This window comes from Sinohyriopsis cumingii, chromosome 7, assembly GCF_028554795.1.
Source record: "Sinohyriopsis cumingii isolate HCF-2022 chromosome 7, ASM2855479v2, whole genome shotgun sequence".
In the NCBI taxonomy this organism is placed as follows: domain Eukaryota; kingdom Metazoa; phylum Mollusca; class Bivalvia; order Unionida; family Unionidae; genus Sinohyriopsis; species Sinohyriopsis cumingii.
In genome coordinates, this window is record NC_142967.1 from 33,067,394 (window position 1) to 33,094,851 (window position 27,458).

At 35.8% G+C, this 27,458-nt stretch overlaps 1 protein-coding gene across 2 annotated transcripts in view; it reads left to right on the forward strand.

Moving 5' to 3' along the window:
• LOC149794988 (insulin-degrading enzyme-like) overlaps positions 1–27,458 on the forward strand; it is a 151,224-nt gene that overhangs the window by 42,244 nt on the left and 81,522 nt on the right. For both annotated transcript variants that reach the window (XM_089964649.1, XM_089964650.1), the window contains exons 14-17: positions 3,541–3,644; positions 8,768–8,870; positions 17,070–17,165; positions 21,521–21,547. In XM_089964649.1, coding sequence (XP_089820775.1) covers positions 3,541–3,644; positions 8,768–8,870; positions 17,070–17,165; positions 21,521–21,547 — 330 coding nt within the window. The remainder of the gene's footprint in view (positions 1–3,540; positions 3,645–8,767; positions 8,871–17,069; positions 17,166–21,520; positions 21,548–27,458) is intronic.

The window sequence follows — 27,458 nt, forward strand, 5'->3', positions numbered from 1 at the left end:
ATGCTAAATTTGCCTTATCAGATAGATTTTCCGCATGAAGGAATTAGACAGCCTTGACCCTTTCCAGTTTTATGAGCCTTTTGAAGTGGAAGAAGTGTTACAAACTGAGGTATTATGGAGTTTGAATGAGCCAACACCAGTTCAAATGCTTCAAATCACTTAAAGAGAAAGATCTCTTAAACGTCTCTGAGCAGCTGTACTCAAAATCTATCAAGAAAAACACTCAGTGGGGCTACCACAGTTTCACAGGTAGATTCCTTCATTCCTTCAGTAATCATAAAAACTTTAATTATAATAATAAAAATAAACAGTGTAATGGGCTGTTCATTAATCTAAGTGTAAATGGGCTGTTCATTCATCTAAGTGTAATGGGCTGTTCATTCATCTAAGTGTAATGGGCTGTTCATTCATCTAAGTGTAATGGGCTGTTCATTCATCTAAGTGTAATGGGCTGTTCATTCATCTAAGTGTAATGGGCTGTTCATTCATCTAAGTGTAATGGGCTGTTCATTAATCTAAGTGTAATGGGCTGTTCATTAAGCTAAGGTTAGAAAATATTGCTTGATACTTAATTTGCTCACAATTGTCATTTTGTAAATCATATATTATAAAAAGCAGTATGTTGTTTATTTGTAGACACAAGGCAAAAACAATTTCATTTTTAAATCATTAATGCCATTTTATATCAAAATGAGACTTGCTCTTCAATTAATAAAATGTAGTTTATCTTAAATTTCATATTTGTGACGTTTAAAAAATGAACAAATCTGTTATATAAATCATTTTATTTAAAGGAAATATGCATTAATTATTTTGCTCAAAAATGTAAATATTGAAAATATTTATTTTAAAAAAGAAGTTCTATCGAGCTGAAAACCATATGAATTTCAGCATGGTGCAAAGAGAAGAACATAGAGGTAGACCTGAAGGCTATTGAGCCTGTAGATTTGGCCCCAAAAGTATGAATGAGGATTTTTTTTGTGTGCAAACAAATGAATAATGGAAATGAACTGAAATTTCAATCGTAAAAGTTTAATGTTTTTTTCTTCCTGAGTTTATTATGGTATAAACTATCAGTTGCCGACTCACTGAAATGGTGTTATGTATAAACAACATTAAACTCTTAACCATGTGCTGAAAAATGGCATTAAACCTCACCAAATCAAACCTATCCACACAAAAATGCCCTTTTCTGGGGACTCTGAAAGCAGCTGCAAATTTGGTTCCACTAGCAAGGCTTCATATGCAGCCTCTCCAGTTCTTGTTTCTGACAAACTGGAAACCTCACAAGGACACCCTGTCTGCTAGGATCACCTTAAGATCGAAGTATCATCACCATCTGAGTTGGTGACAAAATTCAGGACAGGTTTCTGACTGGAGTTCAGATGCATGTTCTATAACATAACTTTCTCCTTTACACCAACATCTTAAATTCAGATGGGGGTATGAGTGGGGCTGACCTAGAGCCCAAGGGAGTAGTCCTGCAGGTCCTCTGGTCTTATGAAGAGTCTTCCACTTTCAATGAACAATCTGGAAATGTGGACTTTTTTCTTGAGCTGCAAGGGTGCATCAACCACGTAAGAGACATCACAGCACCTTGGTTGCTAAGGACAGCATGTCAGTGATAGTGTACCTCATATTTCAAGAGGGCATTCACATCCATTGTCTCTGCTTGGAAATCCAGAACCTCCTACATTAGACAACTTCATTGGAGAAGAGAAACAATGTTGACATGTTTCTTTACATTGTCCTCCATTAATTCACTAGATAGTATACTATTTGGAGGGTTTTAACGCCATTTTTCAGCACATGACAACCTATACATGGCAGTCAGTATATTTGGTGGAGGAAGAACCCGAGAAAAGTCCTGGCAAGAATCATCTGACCCGTGGGAAGCTTTTGTCAAGCTTTCTCATATACCAGTTTGGGGCAAGCCTGATGCTTGAACACACGCAGACCGAAGTGAGATGTTGGTGTTCTGTAAAGGCAATTGTCTTATACCACTTGGCCACCTGGGATCCTCATACTTTTTGTACTAAAGAGATAAAGTGGACATAATATGTTCAGTAATGTCTGAAGATTGTTTTATCTCCATTTGTGATAATTTTTGAATGTGAATTCTATCAAAACATTGTGTAGATACTTTGTAATGGACAACATCGACCCTGCAGTATACAAGCTGATACTTGCCAGTGTGTAGATATTTTGCAATGGACAATAGTGACCCAGTAATATATAAGCTGTCACTTGCCATTGTGTAGATATTTTGCAGTGGACAATAATGACCCAATAATATATATAAGCTGTCACTTGCCATTGTGTAGATACTTTGCAGTGGACAACAGTGACCCTGTAGTGAGTATGCAGTCACTTGCCAATGTGTACATACTTTGCATTGGACAATAATGACCCAGTAGTAAGTATGCAGTCACTTGCCAATGTGTAGATACTTTGCAGTGGACAATAATGACCCAGTAATATATATATAAACTGCCACTTGCAATTGTGTAGATACTTTGCAGTGGACAACAGTGACCCAGTAGTAAGTATGCAGTCACTTGCCAATTTGTAGATACTTTGCATTGGACAAAAATGACCCAGGAGTAAGTATGCAGTCACTTGCCAATGTGTAGCTACTTTGCATTGGACAATAATGACCCAGTAGTATCTATGCTGTCACTTGCCAGTGTGTCGATACTTTGCAGTGGACAACAACGACCCATTAGTAAGTATGCTGTGATTTGCCAGTGTGTAGATACTTTGCAGTGGACAACAGTGACCCATAGTATCTAAACTGTCACTTGCCACTGTCTAGATACTTTGCAGTGGACAACAGTGACCCAGCAGTATCTATGCTGTCTCTTGCCAATTTGTATTTGCAATGAACAACAGTGACCCAGCATTATAAAAGCTGCTACTTGACAGTGTATAGATCCTTTGGATAATAATGGCCGATCAGTGTTCAAGCTGCTACTTGCCAGTGTGTAAATACTTTGATTGCATAATACACTTAGTTTTTGCACCATTTCTACTTTTTATATACTGTTTATATTTATTCATCTTCATAGCCTTTCAAAATAGTATTTAAAGAGCTTTTACCACATAGGGCTGTTCCATTTAAACATGCTTGGTACCCAGGGAAGGCAGTTTTTAAAAATATTTGCCAGGGTGTTTGAATTTCATAGAGTTCATATTAAAATGATACGAACATTCTATATTGCATCTATGGGTGGGTACCCCACATCAAAAGTGCCTTCCCAGGGTACCAGGTATGTTTTATTGGAACAGCCTTTATTGCTTCTCATTATATTAGTCTATTCATTTATTTTAGTTTCTTTGCATTAATCTGGCTTGCATGTAATCAGCTATTGCTTTAAGACAGTTAAGTTAATTAGGACAATTTATTGAAAATGTTCCTCATACAAATCAGTTTAATTGGTGATTTGGTTTATCAGAATTCGTTCAGTGACTTAATGCTTTATGTTGTATTTGTAGGACTTAACTGTGACCCAAAAATATACATTAAGTTTTGTATTACAGCAATATTCTCTGACAGAGGTCCTGTGTGCCAGTTATCTGATGACAGAGTACAAGCCAGAACTTATTAACATGGTGCTAGACAAGCTCACCCCTGAAACCATGAGGTAAATTATCTCTCATTGTCTTTACTGGTTATAGACCAGAAAGGCTTATGAGATGGTTTGTTGTCCATTTTCCATCATCCATTCATCTATTAGCACAGGTTTGTTGTCAGTACGCCACCTAAACTACTTGGAGGACTCCTTTGAAACTTGACACACAGACATTCATCCCATGGTCTTGTTGGTCTTGACTGAAAATGGTGCTGTTTAGAAATAATATATGGCCACCACAGTGACCATCTTGAAAATATTGATATTGTTACCCATCCTGAGTGGATGGGTATATCTAAATGGGGTTTTCACTGAAAGACTTCTTATGATGTCTGGTTGGTCCTAAATAAAAAAACAGGCTTATCTGATGTCCATTATGGTTGCCACATTGTCCATATCTTAATATTGCTACTTCTTCTGAAAGGAAGTCATATTGCCAAGCGGTTCTCTCCACAAGAATTCCATTATAGTAAGTCCTGAATGTAAATGGTGTTTATCTTGCATCGAATATTGCTTCCACGGTGGCCATATTGAAAATCTTGTTTGTTCAACTCCTCCTGAAGTGATGGTCTTATCATCCGCATGGTATTTTCATTTAAAGACTTCTTATGACATATAATTTACTCAGAATGAAAATGGTGTTGATCTGTTGTACAGTATGACCACCACAGTGCCCATTTTGAAATATTGTTATCACTGTTCTTCCTAAATGCATGGATGCATTGGCATTGCTTTTACTAAACAGTTTCACATGATTTCTAGTTAGTACCAAAAAGAGATTCTTCAGGACTCTGGTCCCAAAAATATCTAGTTGCCCTAAGAAATAATACCATGTAGCATTCTGATTATTTGAAAAACAAATTGATCACCAGAATGTGTCCTCCAGGGAACTGATTAACATGTACATGTTAGACCATGTACACCTCTCCCTCAGTAATTTGTGCACAACAAGGTCGTTAAACAAATTTCTTAAGCTGAAGTGAGCGTGTAAATGGAAAATGAAGAAAGAGATGTCATTGACACTGAGATGGCGGGAGGTACAAGGGTGAATGTTCAATTTATTGTCACAGTGGAAACAATTGTCAACAAATATTTATTTTTCTAATGAAGTTTGCTTTTCTGCTTAAATTAACATCATTTTCAAGATATCTCAAATTTCATTAAAACATTATTCCAAGAGGTTTTAGTACACATCACATGTGTATCACTTAAAACATTGTGCATCAAAAGACTGCTTTGTTTGCATTTGTGTGTGGATATATTCTAGTGTTATTATTGATTCAGCATAGAACTAGATTCCTTGTCTAGAACATATCTGCATTAATTTTTAAAAGTAACTTTGTGAAAAGTTGATTTTTGTTCTGTCAGCAAAATTACGATTCTGTGATTTCGGTGCAGGAGATGACAAAATTACGATTCTGTGATTTCGGTGCAAGAGATGACAAAATTTCTGCTCATACTTGAACAGACCTCTGAGTGCCAATTCAGGAATTTTAATTTCACTGCAAACTTCAGACCTCTGAGTGCCAATTCAGGAATTTTAATTTCACTGCAAACTTCAGATTTTGCTTCTCTATAATGAATCCTATGTTTGGAACAAAGCTTTTCCTGCACTGAGTATGTCTTTTGCTTGGTTCCCTTGCTGCCCTTGACATTGGTGAATGAGTAGGCCAAACCATTGATTAATGTTGGATACTGTATGTTATTTGCATAATAATATTTGAACAGTGTTTGATTGGTTAATTGAAATGAGTTGATATGACACACAACCATGACTGCTAACTCTTATGCAGGTAGCATTTGCTTGCCTTTTAACATTTTTATTCTACTGCTTTTATTTCATTTGATACAGAAGACATAATTATCTAATGCAAAGCAGGTTGATGTTTAATTGATTGTAACAATGTAACAATGATAATGCAAAGCAGGTTGATGTTTAATTGATTGTAACAATGTAACAATGATAATGCAAAGCAGGTTGATGTTTAATTGACTGTAACAATGTAACAATGATAATGCAAAGCAGGTTGATGTTTAATTGACTGTAACAATGTAACAATGATAATGCAAAGCAGGTTGATGTTTAATTGACTGTAACAATGTAACAATGATAATGCAAAGCAGGTTGATGTTTAATTGACTGTAACAATGTAACAATGATAATGCAAAGCAGGTTGATGTTTAATTGACTGTAACAATGTAACAATGATAATGCTAAGCAGGTTGATGTTTAATTGACTGTAACAATGTAACAATGATAATGCAAAGCAGGTTGATGTTTAATTGACTGTAACAATGTAACAATGATAATGCTAAGCAGGTTGATGTTTAATTGACTAACAATGTAACAATGATAATGCAAAGCAGGTTGATGTTTAATTGATTGTAACAATGTAACAATGATAATGCAAAGCAGGTTGATGTTTAATTGATTGTAACAATGTAACAATGATAATGCAAAGCAGGTTGATGTTTAATTGATTGTAACAATGTAACAATGATAATGCAAAGCAGGTTGATGTTTAATTGACTGTAACAATGTAACAATGATAATGCAAAGCAGGTTGATGTTTAATTGACTGTAACAATGTAACAATGATAATGCTAAGCAGGTTGATGTTTAATTGATTGTAACAATGTAACAATGATAATGCAAAGCAGGTTGATGTTTAATTGACTGTAACAATGTAACAATGATAATGCTAAGCAGGTTGATGTTTAATTGATTGTAACAATGTAACAATGATAATGCAAAGCAGGTTGATGTTTAATTGATTGTAACAATGTAACAATGATAATGCAAAGCAGGTTGATGTTTAATTGATTGTAACAATGTAATAAATATTTTGCAAGTTATGGATCAAAGCACAATCAACACTTAATTAGATTTTCATGTAACGTTCATGTGCATCATTTTGATGGTCAATCAACACTTTTCGTATTTGAATGCAAGTGGGTATGTCATATTAATGATGGCTAAACTGAAACTACATTAAAGGATCAAATGGAAACAGGTTCACCTGATAAGGTATTTTAAATTGGTATTAATTTATTAAAGTCTTGCCACCAGTAGACATGACCAATATTTTCATTGATATTTCATTTTATAGTTGTCTACAAGTTATTGAAAATAATCATGACAAAATTATGACTTACTGTAGTAAAAGTTCTGAATTTCATGATGTTGATTCCAAATTTCCAGTCACAAACTGCCATTTTTATAATAAAATAAGTGATATGTCAAGATTACATTAGCCAATTTTGATCACAATTTTATATTGATGCTCAGTAAATAGGGGCATATTTTAGAGGTATTTTTTATGAGAAAATAAGGGGTCTACATCTTCTTCCGTATTATAAGGTTTGCATGTCATTCAGGTGTGCTTGAACAATGGAGTGATGTACCTTTGAATGTTAATAGGGTTTTCTTGCATTCATTTTTTTCTGAACTGCAAAAAATGATTATGTGTCCAGCATTGAAGGATGAACAACCTAGGATAGCACTTAGCCCTACATGAGAAACAACTTTTGGCTATGCTTTTAGTCACCCATACCTTTAACAGTTTGATGTCAAGAGTGAACATAGGTTATAATGATTGAGTTATACTAACATGTGTTATTGCAAGATGGAAAGCAAGCTGTAATAAATAAATTGATATGTTATGATAATATAAAGCAGTCGAGATAGAAGAGTGTGTGTGCACATCTCCGTAGGTCCCCACTGAGCGATTTTGGCTGGTGAAGGGAAAAATTGGAAATGTTAGCAGGGAAGCAAAGAACTGGAATAGTGATAAATCTGTACAGTTAAGAGAGAGGACTTGAATCAATTTTTATTATCATTATGAGTGCAGATGTGTGAGTGTGTGCATTATTAGTGTTATATGTCAGTAAATGTAACATTATTTATCTATGAATGATAATCACCTGTTCCAAACATTCACGCTCCCCTCTCTTGATTATTTTACTAAGTGTAGTGGAGTTCATGACAGTTTTAAAATTGATGAGAGTTTTTTTTAAGTGAAAAATGAAGGTAAACTTGAAGGAACTTACATCATTTTTCAAATGAATTTGGCTGTTCTTTTTTTGGTGTTTCAAGACAAATGATTTTGGCTGTTATTTGTTTTTGGTGTTTCAAGACAAGTGAACACATTTTAGATTCTATTTTGCCAAGGCAATTTGATTGAAGTGTATTATCCATATACACTGACACTGAGATAGCTAGCCTAGGTTGAACTGCGCAGTGCTTGGCCCATTTACACTGACTCTGATATATACAGCCTAGACTGGACAGTGCAGGTACTGGACTTTCAGTTCTTGGGTTGTGAGTGCAACACTTTACCAATGAGCTACTGCAGCTGTCAGTGAGTTTCAGAACTGTTAACTGTATAGACAGTTGTAATTTCTAGCACTCTTTCATTTCCAGTGTTTGTACAAAATTAAAAAATACCCAACAGGCAATGTTTCAGATAAATAAAGATTTAAGTGAGGAAACACACACACGCACACTCTCTCTCTCTATCTATCTATCTATCTGTTTGTCTATCTGTCTATCTATCTATCTATCTATCTATCTATCTATCTATCAATTGATACTTTCATTAAAATTAAATGTAAAATATTTTAAAAGGTATAAAACAGAATGGTCTTGTCATGGATTCTTGACCTTTTGTACAGTAGATTGTCAGTCCCTTCAGGGTACTTTTCTTTATTTAGTAAGGAAAATAACAGATATTTGGGTGACAGATGCTTTTTAGCAGTTCTGATATCTTATGTTACAGCTAGATACTTATTTTTTAGCATACATTTAATATCATGAATTTTATTAAGACATTTTATGACCCTATTTATCCTGGACTTTTAATCAAATTTGGTGTGACACTTTTCATTGAAAAATCCTATGTCAACTTTAATAGCCAAAATTTGATGACAAAGACAAAATTTGACAGAGTTATGATGCATGTTTGACTGGTAACTTTGTCTTGCTGATATTCACCAGGCTTTGCACTGTATTGGTGTGGGTATCCATGTTGTATCAACACCTATTTAACTCTCATTTTTGAGAGATGAAGTCAGTAGTAACACATTTGGAACAAGTTAATGTGCTTTCATGATATAAATATTTTTGTACATGACAGGATATCTGTAGTGGCCAAGAAATATGAAGGTCAGACAGACAACAAAGAGAAATGGTATGGGACAAGCTACAAGTTAGAGAGCATACCAGAAGAAAAGTTAAAGGTACTGAGACATGATCTACTTTAGAGGACTCCCTCTCTTTTTTTTATAGCAAAAATGCTTTCACTTTGTTTCTCAACTTAGAATGTTGGACAGTATTTTGCACTTTTTGCAACAGCTTAATCTTTCCTTTGCAATTTGTATTTGTTACATGCAATGCTTAATGTTTGCCAAGAAACTGAGCTTGTCACATGATGGCAGGGGCAATCCATTTAATGTTTGCCAAGAAACTGAGCTCGTCACATGATGGTGGGGGCAATCCATTTAATGTTTGCCAAGAAACTGAGCTCGTCACATGATGGCGGGGGCAATCCATTTAATGTTTGCCAAGAAACTGAGTCGTCACATGATGGCGGGGGCAATCCATTTAATGTTTGCCAAGAAACTGAGTCGTCACATGATGGCGGGGGCAATCCATTTAATGTTTGCCAAGAAACTGAGTCGTCACATGATGGCGGGGGCAATCCATTTAATGTTTGCCAAGAAACTGAGTCGTCACATGATGGCGGGGGCAATCCATTTAATGTTTGCCAAGAAACTGAGTCGTCACATGATGGCGGGGGCAATCCATTTAATGTTTGCCAAGAAACTGAGCTTGTCACATGATTATGGACACAATCCGTAATGCTCTGACGAGTTTTATTTTGAAAAAAAAATCCAATTAAAATTTTATGGCTGGTGAACTGCATATAAAAAAATGCTCCTGGATCCCACTTCCTTTTTTCTTTCTAACAGCCTTCATCTGTCTCCTCATGGTTGTGGTACTTGATGAAAACTTTGCATGACGTAATTGTTTAATTCAAACAGTATACTTCATCATGATCCTCTCTTATCATTTCAGAGGACTTAACAACAGTGTTATTTTTTAACAGTTGTTATGACTTTTGATAGGTACATTAGCCTATCCAAAAATTTGTCCCTTTTGATATATTTTAATTATATCCAACTATTTGTTTTTAACAAGTTAAAGACCAAATGGAGCTTTAATTTCATTACCTCTCTATTAGAAGTTTTTAATTGACATTATAGACTGTCATGATTACTTCGCCAAATGATTCCTTCTGATGTCTTTTGGACCATCTTTTTCCAGTAAATGTATATGAGAAATAAATTCCAATAAAATGTATTTCTTAAGTTGCAGTTATGTAAGGAGAAATAATAGCATAATTTTAGGGGATAAAAATATAATTTATGAAAAATGAATCATTCTTGTGCTCTATTTTATATTATGTAACAAAATACTCTATCTATTAAGAATAATGGTAAGGAGGAAGTTTGATTAAAAATATGGCAGACATATTTTCTGATAAAGCTGGTAGGAAATTAAGTATGTTTGATGTTGACCTACTACCATATTTTCTGTTTGTTTTCAGACAGCAAAAAATATTGTTTCTTCCTGATGCCCCAAAATATAAATAAATATTTCTTTAAGTTCCAAAATAACCAGGAGAATAAAATCGCCCCAGCAACAAAATTAGCACCTACAATAATGTACTACTCGTGAAAGTGAAAGTGAGTTAGAAACATTTTTATAATATATTTATTACACCAGAAAATAGTCATTCCATTACAAGTATTTTCCAGGGCCCTGAGTGGCCATGTGGTCTAAAGCACTCTCCGTTATGGATCACTGCCATCTCACCTCTGTCTGTGTGAGTTTGAGTCTCGGATTCAGCCAATGTGGGTATGTGAGAAAGCTTGACAGTAGCTTCTTGAGGTTTGGTGGTTCTTTCCAGGGATTTCCCGGGTTCTTCCTCCACCATTAATACTGGCCACCATGTATAGCCTATCGTGTGCTGAAAAATGGGGTTAAACCCTACAACAACAATAACAACGATAACAAGTATTTTCCAAGAAAACCAGCATGTTAGTAATTTTCAACTACTTTCTACTATATAATTAGGGCTGTTCCATTTTAACATGCATTGTACCCAGGAAAGGCACTTTTTAAAAATATGTCCCAATGTATTCTACTTGCTCAAAGAGTTATTATGAAAATGATACAAAATTCTTAATTGCATCTATTGTCGACTACTCCACACTAAAAGTGCCTTCCTTTTTTCCCCAAGTATATTTTACTAGAACTGCCTTTAGTGATAATGAAAATTTACACTACAAATGCACTTATAATTTTACCACTGTGTTAATTGAAAACAAAACTTAAGATTTCGGAATGAAAAATGATTCTGAAGGTAGTTAAGGCATAAAAATGAATATTTTCTTTTAAACTGAGTGTAGAAATTATGTATGGTGGTCATTCTTAAGCATCAGTAGTAAGGGGCTGGGGGAAGGAGCAGAGAGGTTGCACATAAACATTGAAAACAAATGGAATATATAATCAGTATTACGAGGGTGATTAATGCATTGAGATTGGTAAATAACATAACCTATTGTTCATCTTTTCTTTCCGTTTTCTTTTCTTCTTTTATTATTTTTGTATGCATTACAGGAGCCACCTTGTGTCTGTAGTTATCATGCGGGTCTCCTGACCTAATGATTGTGGGTCCAAATTTTGCTGCTGGATCAGCCCAGGTCACCTGCTGTTATATGACCTTGGGCAAGGTACACAGATTACCTTGGCACTCAATGACCTGCACATGTTGCTGTGCCCTAAAACACCAAACTAGAACAATCCATTGTATGCCTGACATGTCACGTTAAGATGATGTTTGTCAGTCTGTCTGCATGTCTGCCATCTGTTCACTAGTTCATTTCCACACAATAGCTCGAGATCTTCACCACCTACTATTACTAAACTTTAGATGATGTCTGTCCGAATGTCTGCTTTGTGTTCCTATTTCATTTTCACACATTAACTCAATATCTCCACCACCCTACTATTAGCAAACTTTGCATTGTAGCTTTCATTTGGGGCAAGGATGGAACCCAAGTTATAAGTTAAAGTAGAAGCAGAACATTTTAACTATGCCAAACTCTATGGTATGAGACCTGCAGAACATTCTAACCATGCCAGACTCCATGGTATGAGACCTGCAGAACATTCTAACCATGCCAAACTCCATGGTATGAGACCTGCAGAACATTCTAACCAGGCCAGACTCCATGGTATGAGACCTGCAGAACATTCTAACCTGGCCAAGCTCCGTGGTATGAGACCTGCAGAACATTCTAACCAGGCCAAACTCCAGGGTATGAGACCTGCAGAACATTTTAACTATGCCAAACTCCATGGTATGAGACCTGCAGAACATTCTAACCATGCCAAACTCCATGGTATGAGACCTGCAGAACATTTTAACCAAGTCAAAGTCCATGGTATGAGACTTGCAGAACATTTTAACCATGCCAAACTCCATGGTATGAAATCTGCAGAACATTTTAATAATGCCAATCTCTATGGAATGAGACCTGCAGCTGAGGAATGCAAACTTTCTAAATCTCTGATGAATACACACATGAAAATTGACTTCTCTGCAAAGCTTAACTAGAATGGGCATCTGTAGAAGCGTGAACATCCAGTGGACTAAAGCATGGTGTTTCATATATGAAGACACCTATTAATGATAAGGAACAAGACCTATTGCATAATGTTTACTTAATGATTTAGAAACGAATATAGCTTTTTGCTACATACAGGACAGGTGTACCAAGATAACTTTGATGATAATTTATTATTGACATAGATGAGATGCTTCAGTTCTTTGATCTTGTGCCAGAGAAACCAGTGGACAAAATAGGAACAAAATATATTTGCATTTATGTAACTGGCTTTGAGAAGAGACACATTATTGTTTATTTGAGCCATTTCCCAGTGATGATTATTGTCATGGGAAAGAGGGATCTTGACCATAAGACAACAAGAGGTTGGGTTATCACAGTAGAAGAGAAAGAGAGGAATACTAAATTACTAATGGCCACTGACCAATGGTTTGAATAAATTTTTTTGTCTTTTACCAAGATAGAAAATTTTTTGTTTGTGATGGACTCATTCTGGGTTCACATCAGTGATAATGTGAACAAACATTTGTGGCATGGAAATGTTTTACCAGCAATAATCCCTGTACATCAAAGATGCTGACTTTTGATGTGAGCATCAACAAACATTTTACAAGTAATCTTCACTGCAGCTGGACAGACTTCACCAGACTATGGCTGTTTTAACATCAGTGAGTGAAAGCAGTGACAGACAGATAAGCCTGCCAGCCTGCATGCTATGGTTTATATTTTTCTGTTGACACACTGCAGTCAAAAAGGCTTTGGTTGACAGGGTTATATGTCCTATTGACACATTGCAGTCAACAGGCTTTGGTTGACTGGATTATATGTCCTATTGACACACTGCAGTCAAGAGGCTTTGGTTGACTGGGTTATATGACCTATTGACACACTGCAGTCAACAGGCTTTGGTTGACTGGTTATATGTCCAGTTGACACATTGCAGTCAACAGGCTTTGGTTGACTGGGTTATATTTCCTATTGACACACTGCAGTCAACAGGCTTTGGTTGACTGGGTTATATGTCCTATTGACACACTGCAGTCAACAGGCTATGGTTGACTGGGTTATATGTCCTATTCATACACTGCAGTCAACAGGCTTTGGTTGAATGGGTTATATATGCTGTTGGTACATTGAAGGAAAAGCACAAAATGATACTACAATCTTTTAAGTAGCATCATGTTTGTGTTAATCAGAATAGCAGTGAAAATGTGCTGGTCTGTAAAGATGAACATTTTGATGATGTGTATGATGTGAACAGCAGTAGGGGCCCTGAGTGGCCGAGTGGTCTAAAGTGCTCACTGACATCTCACCTCACCTCACTGGATCACTGTAATCTCACCTCTGTCTGCATGGGTTCGAATCTTGTGTTTGACCATTGTAAGTATGTGAATTTGTTTTAAACTGCAGATCCAGGTAAGTAGAAAAAATAAATGTACGTTTTTCATAGTTGTCTATAGTTATGGCATGTAATATATATTCCAGTTTTTTCATGCTCAGATTAGGCATTTTTGCCATTTATATTAGTAATAATTATGCTTATACATCTTGGGGGGTGTGTGTGTGTGGCATGTTTGAACCTACAACAAAGCAGTTCAGGTTCACATTTACAGTGTTTCCCTTTATGCACATTTGTGCGTCAGGGACGCACGCTGGAGAAAATTGACGCACACATTTTGTTGCCATGCATTTTTTTGATGCAAAGGATTTTCATAATATGATCAGGATTTATTTAATACCCAATGCATTGGACGATGGATGGCGTCGTATATACTTCGAGTATAGGCATTGACTGGTTCCCCTCTTTGTTTGCTCCCTGCCTTGCGCTCCTATATTCGTATAGCACAGTGCAATGCAGGGAACATAAAAAACAATGAACCAGACTAGCATAGGCAATGTTATGACAGAGTAGCTTCCCTTAATGTCACGAGCTTCTCGCGATTTCCATTGAGTTCAGCATCTGTCATCTAGATGTTTAACCTCAAGGCTTGTTGCACTAGAAAGAGGTCTCCAGATTAAAACATCATGCACTAAAAAGCATTAGCGAAGAAAGTGAAAGAAGCAGAACACGAAAGAGTAACTGTGGATCTAACTTTAATGAAAAATAGTGAAAATAATTCCCTTGACTGGAATACGGCACATTCATTATGATTATCGGTGTGACTTCTGATCGTGTGATTGCAAAGACTGCAAAAGTGAGTAATCCTTTCGTGACAGGATTTTAGAATTTTTAAAAATCTGCCCTCGTTCACCATAAGATATCTGGAGAACACATTATAACCTAAGACATTATTTCACAGCAAAGAAATCAGTAAACTTGCAGAGACAAATGCGTTATTTGGATTACAAAGTCAGCGGCTCATTGTAGATTTTGTTGGTTTTTAACTTTTGCTGCAATAAAAGAAAGATCTTAAAGTTCAAGTGTAACTTATTAGAAAGACGATGAATCATTATCCTACTTGATATTTGCATAAATGTGTTCTAGGACGAAGTACAATGAAACTTACAATAGTACACATTTTATGAAAGGCAGTAAATTAACTCCCAATTGGTTAAAAAGATTTATTTGGCATTTTGTATTGGCTTATATGTAATGTGTTGGGCTATAATATTGCTTGAGGAGACTGTTAAAAGTACGACTTTAAAAGAAAAATGAACTAATAAAATTATTCTTTGAATGGATAATGCATTTGTTTGTTAATTGTGCATGTTGGTGTATTTGTGTGTTTAGAGAAAGAGAGAGAGTATGTTGTACAAGTTGCAATATCCTATTTCAAGCCGAAAAAGTACGAGTCATATCAAAATTTGTCATTACATTTTTGACCCCCCACATTTTTTATTTGACCCCCAGTTTTGATACCAAGTTTTTTTTTGTACCCTCAATTTTACACCCCTGGGGGATACACTGCATTTAATACAATTTCCATTTGATCGGGTACCTGGGTGACTGATTGCTAGGATTGATGGGTACCCAGTTGAAATTTCCCAAAATTCTGACATCTCAGAGTGCAGTCATTTTATGAGATAAGTAGGTACATATTCATGACCAATTGAAGTAAACTTTTTCTCTATTTATTTGCAGGCAACATTTGGAGAGTTTTGCTTGAAAATGATTCACTATGTCTCCTTCAATTGTCCAAAAAAATTTAGTTCATGAGAAGAATAAAATGTTTGCAAAACATGTCAGAAAATTATTGTACATTACAAAATTGTTTTGGCAAATCATTTTTGGAGTTTATAAATAAAAGCAATTGTAAACAAACAGAAAATATAGTAATAATAAATGCATTGGTAGCCTGAATCTGATGCTGTTGAATTCTGTCTCCAGTCAAGTCTTTTCAATCTGATGCTATTGATATCTGTCTCCAGTCAACAATCTTTTCAATCTGATGCTATTGAATTCTGTCTTCAGTCAACAATCTTTTCACTCTGATGCTATTGAATTCTGTCTCCAGTCAACAGTCTTTTCAATCTGATGCTATTAAAATTCTGTCTCCAGTCAACAGTCTTTTCAATCTGATGCTTTTGAATTCTGTCTCCAGTCAACAACCTTTTCAATCTGATGCTATTGAATTTTGTCTCCAGTCAAGTCTTTTCACTCTGATGCTATTGAATTCTGTCTCCAGTCAACAATCTTTTCAATCTGATGCTATTGAATTCTGTCTCCACTCAACAGTCTTTTCAATTTGATGCTTTTGAATTCTGTCTCCAGTCAACAATCTTTTCAATCTGATGCTATTGAATTCTGTCTCCAGTCAAGTCTTTTCACTCTGATGCTATTGAATTCAGTCTCCAGTCAACAGTCTTTTCAATCTGATGCTATTGAATTCTGTCTCCAGTCAAGTCTTTTCACTCTGATGCTATTGAATTCTGTCTCCAGTCAACAATCTTTTCAATCTGATGCTATTGAATTATGTCTCCAGTCAACAGTCTTTTCGATCTGATACTCTTGAATTCTGTCTCCAGTCAACAGTCTTTTCAATCTGATGCTATTGAATTCTGTCTCCAGTCAAGTCTTTTCAGTCTGATGCTATTGAATTGTCTCCAGTCAACAATCTTTTCAATCTGATGCTATTGAATTCTGTCTCCAGTCAACAGTCTTTTCAATCTGATGCTATTGAATTCTGTCTCCAGTCAAGTCTTTTCACTCTGATGCTATTGAATTCTGTCTCCAGTCAACAATCTTTTCAATCTGATGCTATTGAATTATGTCTCCAGTCAACAGTCTTTTCAATCTGATACTCTTGAATTCTGTCTCCAGTCAACAGTCTTTTCAATCTGATGCTATTGAATTCTGTCTCCAGTCAAGTCTTTTCAATCTGATGCTATTGAATTGTCTCCAGTCAACAATCTTTTCAATCTGATGCTATTGAATTCTGTCTCCAGTCAAGTCTTTTCAATCTAATGCTATTGAAATCTGTCTCCAGTCAACAATCTTTTCAATCTGATGCTATTGAATTCTGTCTCCAGTCAACAATCTTTTCAATCTGATGCTATTGAATTCTGTCTCCAGTCAACAATCTTTTCAATCTGATGCCATTGAATTCTGTCTCCAGTCAACAATCTTTTCATCCTTTCTACATTAAATATTTACTGATCCATTGACCAGCAAATTTCGCAAAATATTTACATATTGTGGACCTTATCTATTTTGTACTTGGTTTTTACTTTCAGTGAAAACAGTTTTAGAATGGTTTAAGGACAGTACGGTTATAGATTATTTTCTTTTCTTTTCTTTTCAAGAAATGGAAGAATTGTGGCTTAGATGAGAAGTTAAGATTTCCAGACAGGAATGAGTTTATACCCACAAATTTTGATCTATCTGTAAGAGATCAAGAGGTAAGACTGATGAAACCCTTTGAAAAGTTTATTTTTAATTTACATTGATGTAGAACAAGATTTGACAACCTTTTACATGTTACTTTTGATGGCTTGGGTCATTCCTTAGACTGGACACAACTGTATTGTATCCAGTTTTGTTGCCAATTCTAAAACGTGTTGCCAGAGTATTAGTAATGGCACCACTATTTGGATTGAATGTATTTGGGAATGTATTGCTTTTCTCCAGTCATTAGTAGCTGGTTGATTCTGCTGCTCACTGCCAGTGTCAGCATCAACAACAATAGTTTTTTCTTCTTACATATAGGAGTGTTCATCAGGAAGCCGGGTTTTTGTACCTCACCATACACTGACCATTGCTTGAGAAAAAACTAAGAATTACGTCAAATACTGATATTTTTCCAGGGGTCATACTGAATGCAGAATTTTGTGTGTCTGTCTTCTACTTAGATCCTGGTCAGGACCTTCTTGGCATGACATTCTTGTGGCATCTGCAACATTTAAAAAATTCATAAAAGAAATTAAAAATCAATTGGTAGGATTGAAGAGACTTTAAAGAAAAAACTCCACCCCACCCCACCCCTGTAAACTACACTTGATTTCTGCCTCTGTAAGTTACTGTAAATTCAACATTTTTCATGAGGAACCAGTTTAGTGAACAGTTACCATTATGCAGAAGAAATACCGCCTCTTTCCCTGTCCATGAATTAAGGATGGATAAAAATATAACTTAATGCAGAACCACGAAATTAATACCCATGAAAAAATGAATTCACTGTAACTTGTATTAAAATAAACACGATCATATTTTATGAAAATATTTTTAAAAAACTATATCTGGACCAAGAAAAACTGCTGCACAACTTCATTACCAGCATTTCACAGTAACTTTTGAAATTGGTAATTGTTCACAAAAATCAGTAACTAGTACTTTGTCCAAGGCAAATTGGTACATTACACTACATTGTCCAAGGCAAATTGGTACATCTCACTAGGTTGTCCAAGGCAGATTGGTACATCTCACTAGATTGTCCAAGGCAAATTGATACATCTCACTAGATTGCCCAAGGCAAATTGATACATCTCACTAGATTGTCCAATGCAAATTGATACATCTCACTAGATTGTCCAAGGCAAATTGGTACATCTCACTAGATTGTCCAAAGCAAATTGATACATCTCACTAGATTGTCCAAGGCATATTGATACATCTCACTAGATTGTCCAAGGCAAATTGGTACATCTCACTAGATTGTCCAAGGCAAATTGATACATCTCACTAGATTGTCCAAGGCAAATTGATACGTCTCACTAGATTGTCCAAGGCAAATTGGTACATCTCACTAGATTGTCCAAGGCAAATTGATACATCTTACTCAATTGTCCAAGGCAAATTGGTACATCTCACTAGATTGTCCAAGGCAAATTGATACATCTCACTCGATTGTCCAAGGCAGATTTATACATCTCACTAGATTGTTCAAGGCAAATTGATACATTTCACTAGATTGTCCAAGGCAAATTGATACATCTCACTAGACTGTCCAAGGCAAATTGATACATCTCACTAGATTGTCCAAGGCAGATTGATACATGTCACTAGATTGACCAAGGCAAATTGATACATCTCACTAGATTGTCCAAGGCAGAATGATACATCTCACTATATTGTCCAAGGCAAATTGATACATCTCACTAGATTGTCCAAGGCAAATTGGTACATCTCACTAGATTGTCCAAGGCAAATTGATACATCTCACTCGATTGTCCAAGGCAGATTGATACATCTCACTAGATTGTCCAAGGCAAATTGACACATTTCACTAGATTGTCCAAGGCAAATTGATACATCTCACTAGATTGTCCAAGGCAAATTGATACATCTCACTAGATTGTCCAAGGCAAATTGATACATCTCACTAGATTGTCCAAGGCAGATTGATACATCTCACTAGATTGACCAAAGCAAATTGATACATCTCACTAGATTGTCCAAGGCAGATTGATACATCTCACTAGATTGTCCAAGGCAAATTGATACATCTCACTAGATTGTCCAAGGTATATTGATACATCTCACTAGAATGACCAAGGCAAATTGATACATCTCACTAGATTGTCCAAGGCAAATTGGTACATCTCACTAGATTGTCCAAGGCAAATTGATACATCTCTCTAGATTGTCCAAGGCAAATTGATATGTCTCACTAGATTGTCCAAGGCAAATTGTTAAATCTTACTAGATTGTCCAAGGCAAATTGATACATCTCACTCAATTGTCCAAGGCAAATTGGTACATCTCACTAGATTGTCCAAGGCAAATTGATACATCTCACTCGATTGTCCAAGGCAGATTGATACATCTCACTAGATTGTTCAAGGTAAATTGATACATTTCACTAGATTGTCCAAGGCAAATTGATACATCTCACTAGACTGTCCAAGGCAAATTGATACATCTCACTAGATTGTCCAAGGCAGATTGATACATGTCACTAGATTGACCAAGGCAAATTGATACATCTCACTAGATTGTCCAAGGCAGATTGATACATCTCACTAGATTGTCCAAGGCAAATTGATACATCTCACTCGATTGTCCAAGGCAGATTGATACATCTCACTAGATTGTCCAAGGCAAATTGACACATTTCACTAGATTGTCCAAGGCAAATTGATACATCTCACTAGATTGTCCAAGGCAAATTGATACATCTCACTAGATTGTCCAAGGCAGATTGATACATGTCACTAGATTGACCAAAGCAAATTGATACATCTCACTAGATTGTCCAAGGCAGATTGATACATCTCACTAGATTGTCCAAGGCAAATTGATACATCTCACTAGATTGTCCAAAGCAAATTGATACATCTCACTAGATTGTCCAAGGCAAATTGATACATTTCACTCGATTGTCCAAGGCAGATTGATACATGTCACTAGATTGACCAAGGCAGATTGATACATCTCACTCGATTGTCCAAGGCAGATTGATACATCTCACTAAATTGTCCAAGGCAAATTGATACATCTCACTAGATTGTCCAAAGGAAATTGATACATCTCACTAGACTGTCCAAGGCAAATTGATACATCTCACTAGATTGTCCAAAGCAAATTGGTACATCTCACTAGATTGTCCAAGGCAAATTGATACATCTCACTAGATTGCCCAAGGCATGTTGATACATCTCACTAGATTGTCCAAGGCAAATTGATACATTTCACTAGATTGTCCAAGGCAAATTGATACATTTCACAAGATTGTCCAAGGCAGATTGATACATCTCACTAGATTGTCCAAGGCAAATTGATACATCTCACTAGATTGTCCAAGGCAAATTGGTACATCTCACTAGATTGTCAAGTTTGATATTCAGTAAAGTCAATAATCTCTTCATAGCTTTTAATCATAAAACTTTATTAAAGACGTCTTGCTTAGTTTGAGGTTGTGGTTGCAGTCGGATTGTAACTCAGTGCCATTCGAGGTCAAACACAGGATTGCAGAGTTGCAGAGCAAATGGGTTATCTCTTTACCATCCAGGTCTGTCATTTAGACCATTCATAGCTAAACATGTTCGTCAATTCACCCATTTGATTGTAGAAATTTATATTCATATACCCTGTACACAAGTGTGTGTGTTAATAGAGTAGAATCTTGCTAGTCCAGACACTTCCACCTCCTTTGGTAGAAATTTATATTCATATACCCTGTACACAAGTGTGTGTGTTAATAGAGTAGAATCTTGCTAGTCCAGACTCTTCCACCTCCTTTGGTGTGGATACATCTGTATCAACAGTTCCCTTCAAAGAGTAATAGAGGAAGTCTGTCAGTATCTTTGTATTGGTCAGTATGAGGTTTATTGATTCAATTAATTTCATATTCACCTCAACAAAGGTCTATATTTGTCCAATATTATTCTGTAATTTTGTATGCAAGTTTCTGGTCCATAGAGATCATCTCCATGGCATTTCTTGAATGGACATCTTTCATTCAGATACATTCTTCATGTGGTGCAATGTCCTGTATCAGTTGTAAAAAAAATACATTTTCTCTGATTCTCTATCAGGTAGACAAACTATTGCACTCTGTGGAATTTTAATATATATCATCCGACATCAAGCATGACCAAATATCCCCCAAAACTCCACAGGGAGTATGGATATTGTTTTAATACAGTGATCATTAAATGAAATATTCTGTCATTTTTTCACTGTATAATGAATAGGTAGAAAATATGGCACAAAGAATGTAAAGAAATTACTGATTTAGAGAACTAGTACAAACTGAAAGATGTAGATTGAATTCGTAAATGCTGCATTCTGAAAATGTATTTAAATAATTTTTCAGATACCTCTGGTACCTGAAGTAATCAAGGTAAGTCAATTATTGTCATTTTGGGATTTTGCAGATTTCTGATTTTCATGTTTTTCATTCAGCTTTGGTTCCTGTATTCTAATAGTCTTTATACTTTTAACAACACATCCCTGTCTTCAAATCAACAAATGATAATTTTAACAGACCATTTTTTTCTCAGAAATAAAGTAAAATGATACCATGAACACTAAGCTTCATATCCATTGTATTTTTTGGAGATATGTTACAATTATGTACATCATTATAATGGTCTAATTTTTGTGTGGACAGAACTCCAGCAATCAAGTGCAGCTAACATATTCCAGAATATAGCAGTCTCTCATTGTAAGGACTTTCATTATAATACAGTTCCTGTTATGAGGTGCTAATGTCATGAATCCCATTTCATTGGATGGTGGTAAAATTAAATGCATATGCTTCATTATAAGGCAGTACCACTGTAAGGCTGCACACTCCATGGCACTCATGGACAGTGTTGTAAGTGTTAACCCTCTGCATTTTCCATTTTTCCCAAAGCTTTGCTAGGAAGACTACATATTCGACCATACGTTATAATGAACATGTCTTAATTGCACAATAAGAGTCACTAAGTTAAACAAGGTTGCAAACATCAATTGCCATATATCATAATGCTAATTGATTTATACAGCAATCATGCTTGTACAGCAAGAGTGACTTCCATTGCTGTATAAATCAATTAGCATACATCAGAATGAGCATATCATGCTTGTATAGCAAAAGTGACTTCCATTGCTGTATAAATCAATTAGCATATATCATAATGAGCATATCATGCTTGTACAGCAAGAGTGACTTCAATCAATTAGCGCACATCATAATGAGCTTATCATGCTTGTACAGCAAGAGTGACTTCCATTGCTGTATACATCAATTAGCATATATCATAATGAGCATATCATGCTTGTACTGCAAGAGTGACTTCCATCAATTAGCGTACATCATAATGAGCTTATCATGCTTGTACAGCAAGAGTGACTTCCATTGCTGTATAAATCAATTAGCATACATCAGAATGAGCATATCATGCTTGTACAGCAAGAGTGACTTCCATTACTGTATAAATCAATTAGCATATATCATAATGAGCATATCATGCTTGTACAGCAAGAGTGACTTCCATTGCTGTATAAATCAATTAGCATATATCATAATGAGCATATCATGCTTGTACAGCAAGAGTGACTTCCATTGCTATATAAATCAATTAGCATACATCATAATGAGCATATCATGCTTGTACAGCAAGAGTGACTTCCATTGCTGTATAAATCAATTAGCATACATCATAATGAGCATATCATGCTTGTACAGCAAGAGTGACTTCCATTGCTGTATACATCAATTAGCATACATCATAATGAGCATATCATGCTTGTACAGCAAGAGTGACTTCCATTACTGTATACATCAATTAGCATATATCATAATGAGCATATCATGCTTGTACAGCAAGAGTGACTTCCATTGCTGTATAAATCAATTAGCATACATCATAATGAGCATATCATGCTTGTACAGCAAGAGTGACTTCCATTGCTGTATACATCAATTAGCATACATCATAATGAGCATATCGTGCTTGTACAGCAAGAGTGACTTCCATTGCTGTATACATCAATTAGCGTACATCATAATGAGCATATCATGCTTGTACAGCAAGAGTGACTTCCATTGCTGTATACATCAATTAGCATACATCATAATGAGCATATCATGCTTGTACAGCAAGAGTGACTTCCATTGCTGTATACATCAATTAGCATATATCATAATGAGCATATCATGCTTGTACAGCAAGAGTGACTTCCATTGCTGTATACATCAATTAGCATACATCATAATGAGCATATCATGCTTGTACAGCAAGAGTGACTTCCATTGCTGTATACATCAATTAGCATACAGCATAATGAGCATATCATGGTTGTACAGCAAGAGTGACTTCCATTGCTGTATACATCAATTAGCATACATCATAATGAGCATATCATGGTTGTACAGCAAGAGTGACTTCCATTGCTGTATACATCAATTAGCATACATCATAATGAGCATATCATGCTTGTACAGCAAGAGTGACTTCCATTGCTGGATACATCAATTAGCATACATTAGCCACTACCACTGCTGTAAATGTCAGTTATCCTACATCATAATGAACATATCTTGTACAATAAGAACCACTTCCAACGCTGCAATCAGCCTCTTCTTGTAACTTCTAACTTCACGTCACCAGAATTTTGCCACTCACATTTCATCAAAATCCAAATTTTCCCCAGAGTTAATAAGCATTTACCATAAATGGTGGGGATTATTAAATGAAGGAATCCAGTAAGTGCATATAAATATGTTTTATTACATGCACCTTTCCCTTGATAACTTGCGCCCAGCAGGGTCTGGAAACATAAGCCACGCTATAAGCCAAGGGTGCGAGTTACCTAAGGACCTCTCAAAAAGTCCACTAGACCTCCAGAAAACTGCAGGGGCAGGGTTAGGGGTGGGAACCAGGCTGTTGAATGACTGAATCTCCGTTTTATAATTGCATAGAGACTAATAGTCAATAAAGCGCATTTTTAATGAAGTTGTTCATTATCCTATATAAATTACATTTAAAATTACATTTCAAAATGTCCAACATCTGAAGGATCATTAACATTATTCCAGCTGGTTTCAACAACCATAAGTACATGAAAACATTTGTGTATTCGTCACTGCTTTTTGTTTTGTTGATTAGTCTGGTTCCTTGAGAGGTATTTAGTAGAGTAGTGTGTAGCAGGGAACCAGACTAGCTGTTGATACACCACCAAACAAGATTACTTACTTCAAAAACTAGCAAAAATTATTTCATGAGACAATTATCTAAGTCAGAACTTGAGTTTTATATTGTTCAGTCAATAAATTATTGATGCCGTGATTTCATTGTAAGTAATAGTGAAACTTCTTATCATCCTTGAGAATATCTCTAAGTGCCAATTCAGGAATTCTGGGAAACTCGTTTCCCGCAGAGCTGTGAAACAAAACTCTTTATTTTACGAAGTATTCATTTGCTTTGTTATCTTTGATCACAGTTATGATTGGGTAGGTTAATTTTAGGTAGTTTAATTATGTTAAGTGCAAAATAACATTTATAACAGTGTTCTATTGATCAGCTGAAAAGAGATCACTCAACATATGACTGAGGCCACTAGATCTTAAGCATGTAGGATTTGCATTACTTCTAACTTTTCTTTAATTCCACCTCCTTTATTTGATTCAAAAGATGTAATTAACATGATAATACAAAGGAGGTCAGCTTTTAAGTCAGTGCAACAATACAACAAATACTTCCACCAGTGAGATATAAAAACATGGTTGGCACTTAATTAGGTTCTCAGAGAAATGCTCGTGGACATAGCTGTTTTGGTAAATTGACACATTTTTTGTTTAAATACAAGAGGACACATTGCATTTGTGATTAATTATTTAATTGGTATTTATTTATTAAAGTAATTATTTAATTGGTTTTTATTTTATTTAGTAAAGTACGGCCTCCACTAGGCATAAATAACATTTTTATTGATTAAAAAAATTTTTGTTAGTTACATTGTACTAATAAAATGTAACAAATTATGTGACTTATTAAAAGTTGATAATTTCATAATGTTGGTTCAGATTTCCAGGTTCTGTCTACTGTTTATGATGATAAAACAAGCATTATATCAAAGTTTCAGTTATCTATTTTGATTGCAATTTTGTTCAGCAAAATAGGGATCAATTTTTGGATATTTTCTGGTTTAGAAAATTGGAATCCATGCCTGACCCCATGTTATAATTGGCTTGATAACTTATCAGGTTGCGAGTATTCGAGGGAGTGGTGTCCCCATTTAATCTTACATGGATGATCTGGCATTCAGTAAGAATGTGCAGTCTGTGAATCCAGCACAGTCACTCAAATTGGAACTCTTTATGCATTTTCAGTGATGTTAGCACATAAATATTTTTAGATGCACCTAATTGAGCTGTCATAAATTTCAAATTGTGTTGGATTCCATTAACACTCTGTATGTATGAAAACACTTGGAAAGTGTAAAAAAGGGGTATGTAATAAATATAAATCCACATTTGTTTTGTTCTGTTTCTGGGACAAGTACTGTTATTTGATACAGTGCATATTATTATTATTGTGTGCAGTGTGTGCTCAGCCATTATAAACATCATCAGCAAGGTGCAGAGCCTGCAGTCCACCAGGGAACTTTGTCAGTGGACAGTTGTTCACATTGTCTGACATGGTCTGAAGAGCTCCACAGCAACAAGGTTGACTGCACAACAACCCTGTCCTGTCCAAAACTGGTTCAGTGTGGTTGACAGATGACCTGGAAGGTTGAAGCCAGGAGGGCAGACAGATGGCTTATGTACGAGGGATCGGTTTACAACATTTGTTGAAGACTACTTGACACTCCTTGCCGAAATAGCTGTCATATCTTTTGGCAATGGACTTAACCAGATTGGGCATCTCAAAGTCAAGTGGACTGCTGGATGTGAGGTGATATCCATGTACAGTGGAAGTTTCTAACTGACATAGACTTAGCCAACACTTTTGTGGTTGCTTCCTGGTGATGCAGCTGTGGAGGAGGAATGTTGCTTAGTACCGGCAGCCATGGTAAAGGAGTAGGACATAGTGTTCCAGAGATTATGATCATTGTTGTGTTGAACTGGACATCAGTTAACTTAGTGTGGGATGATCGAGCCCAGACAGAAGTGCAATACTCGGCTCTTGAATAACAGAGGGCCAGTGCTGATGTCTTGAGTGTCTGAGCACTAGCGTCCCAGGTAGAGCCAGCCAGTTTGTGGAGTAGATTGTTTTGAGTGCTAAGTTTTGCTGCAGTGCATACATACATCTTGACTCTAATGTATCCCTATAACATATCAAACTTGTTATTTCCACATACTTGGGAGTCCATGCATAAAATACATCATGACAATAGAAACTATATGAAATAGTTGGCACCACTCTCATTTTATTATTTTCCACCAATGTTAGGGGGTAATTGTTTCCATGTTCACTGGGTCCCTATTTCAGAATCACGCAGAATTCCCAATTTAGGAATATTTTTTTTCTCCTATGATCAGTGCTTTAGAACATATTTAAAAGACCAAACAATTGCATGCTGTGACCTTTTGTTTGATATCTTTCTGTTGGCACAATTGTTGGATCACCATGAAACTTTACACACACATTTATTCCAAGGTCTAGTTCAGTGCTGTCCAACCTTTTTGACATCATGGGTCACTGAAAAATGTTCTTCTTGAAGCCGAGGGCTGCAGCAGAAAACTGAAAAGCTTGAGCTCTGGTGGGTCATTTAAAATCAGCCCGCAGGCCGCGTGTTGGACAGCACTGGTCTAGTTGTTTCTGAATATAAATGGTGCCTCTGTGACCACTTTGAAAATCTTGTTGTCAGTACTTCACCAGAATAGGTGGTCATATCAGGATGGGGATTTCACCAAAAGACTTCTTTTGTCTAGTTGGTCTGAATTGAAAATTAATTAGATCCAAAATGGCCAACATGGTGGCCAGCTTGAAAATCTTGTTATTGCTGCTTCTCAGTGGATGGTGATATCAGCTTGTATGCATATGTGTGTGTGTGTGTGTGTGTGTGTGTGTATGTATATGTGTGTATGTACGTACATACGTATGTATGTATTAGCACTTATTAGCATTTATCAGTACCTCAACACAATAAAAGCTAAATAGTGTCAGCTAAAAGTACAGTTCTAAAAATGTAAATATGATTAATTGAGCAAAACATTAAACATGTGATTTATTCATAAGTCAGTCAGTCAAAATATGGTGGGTTGCATACTGTCATCAAGAATAAATTATGATATCGATCATAGACGGTTTTCCTTATTT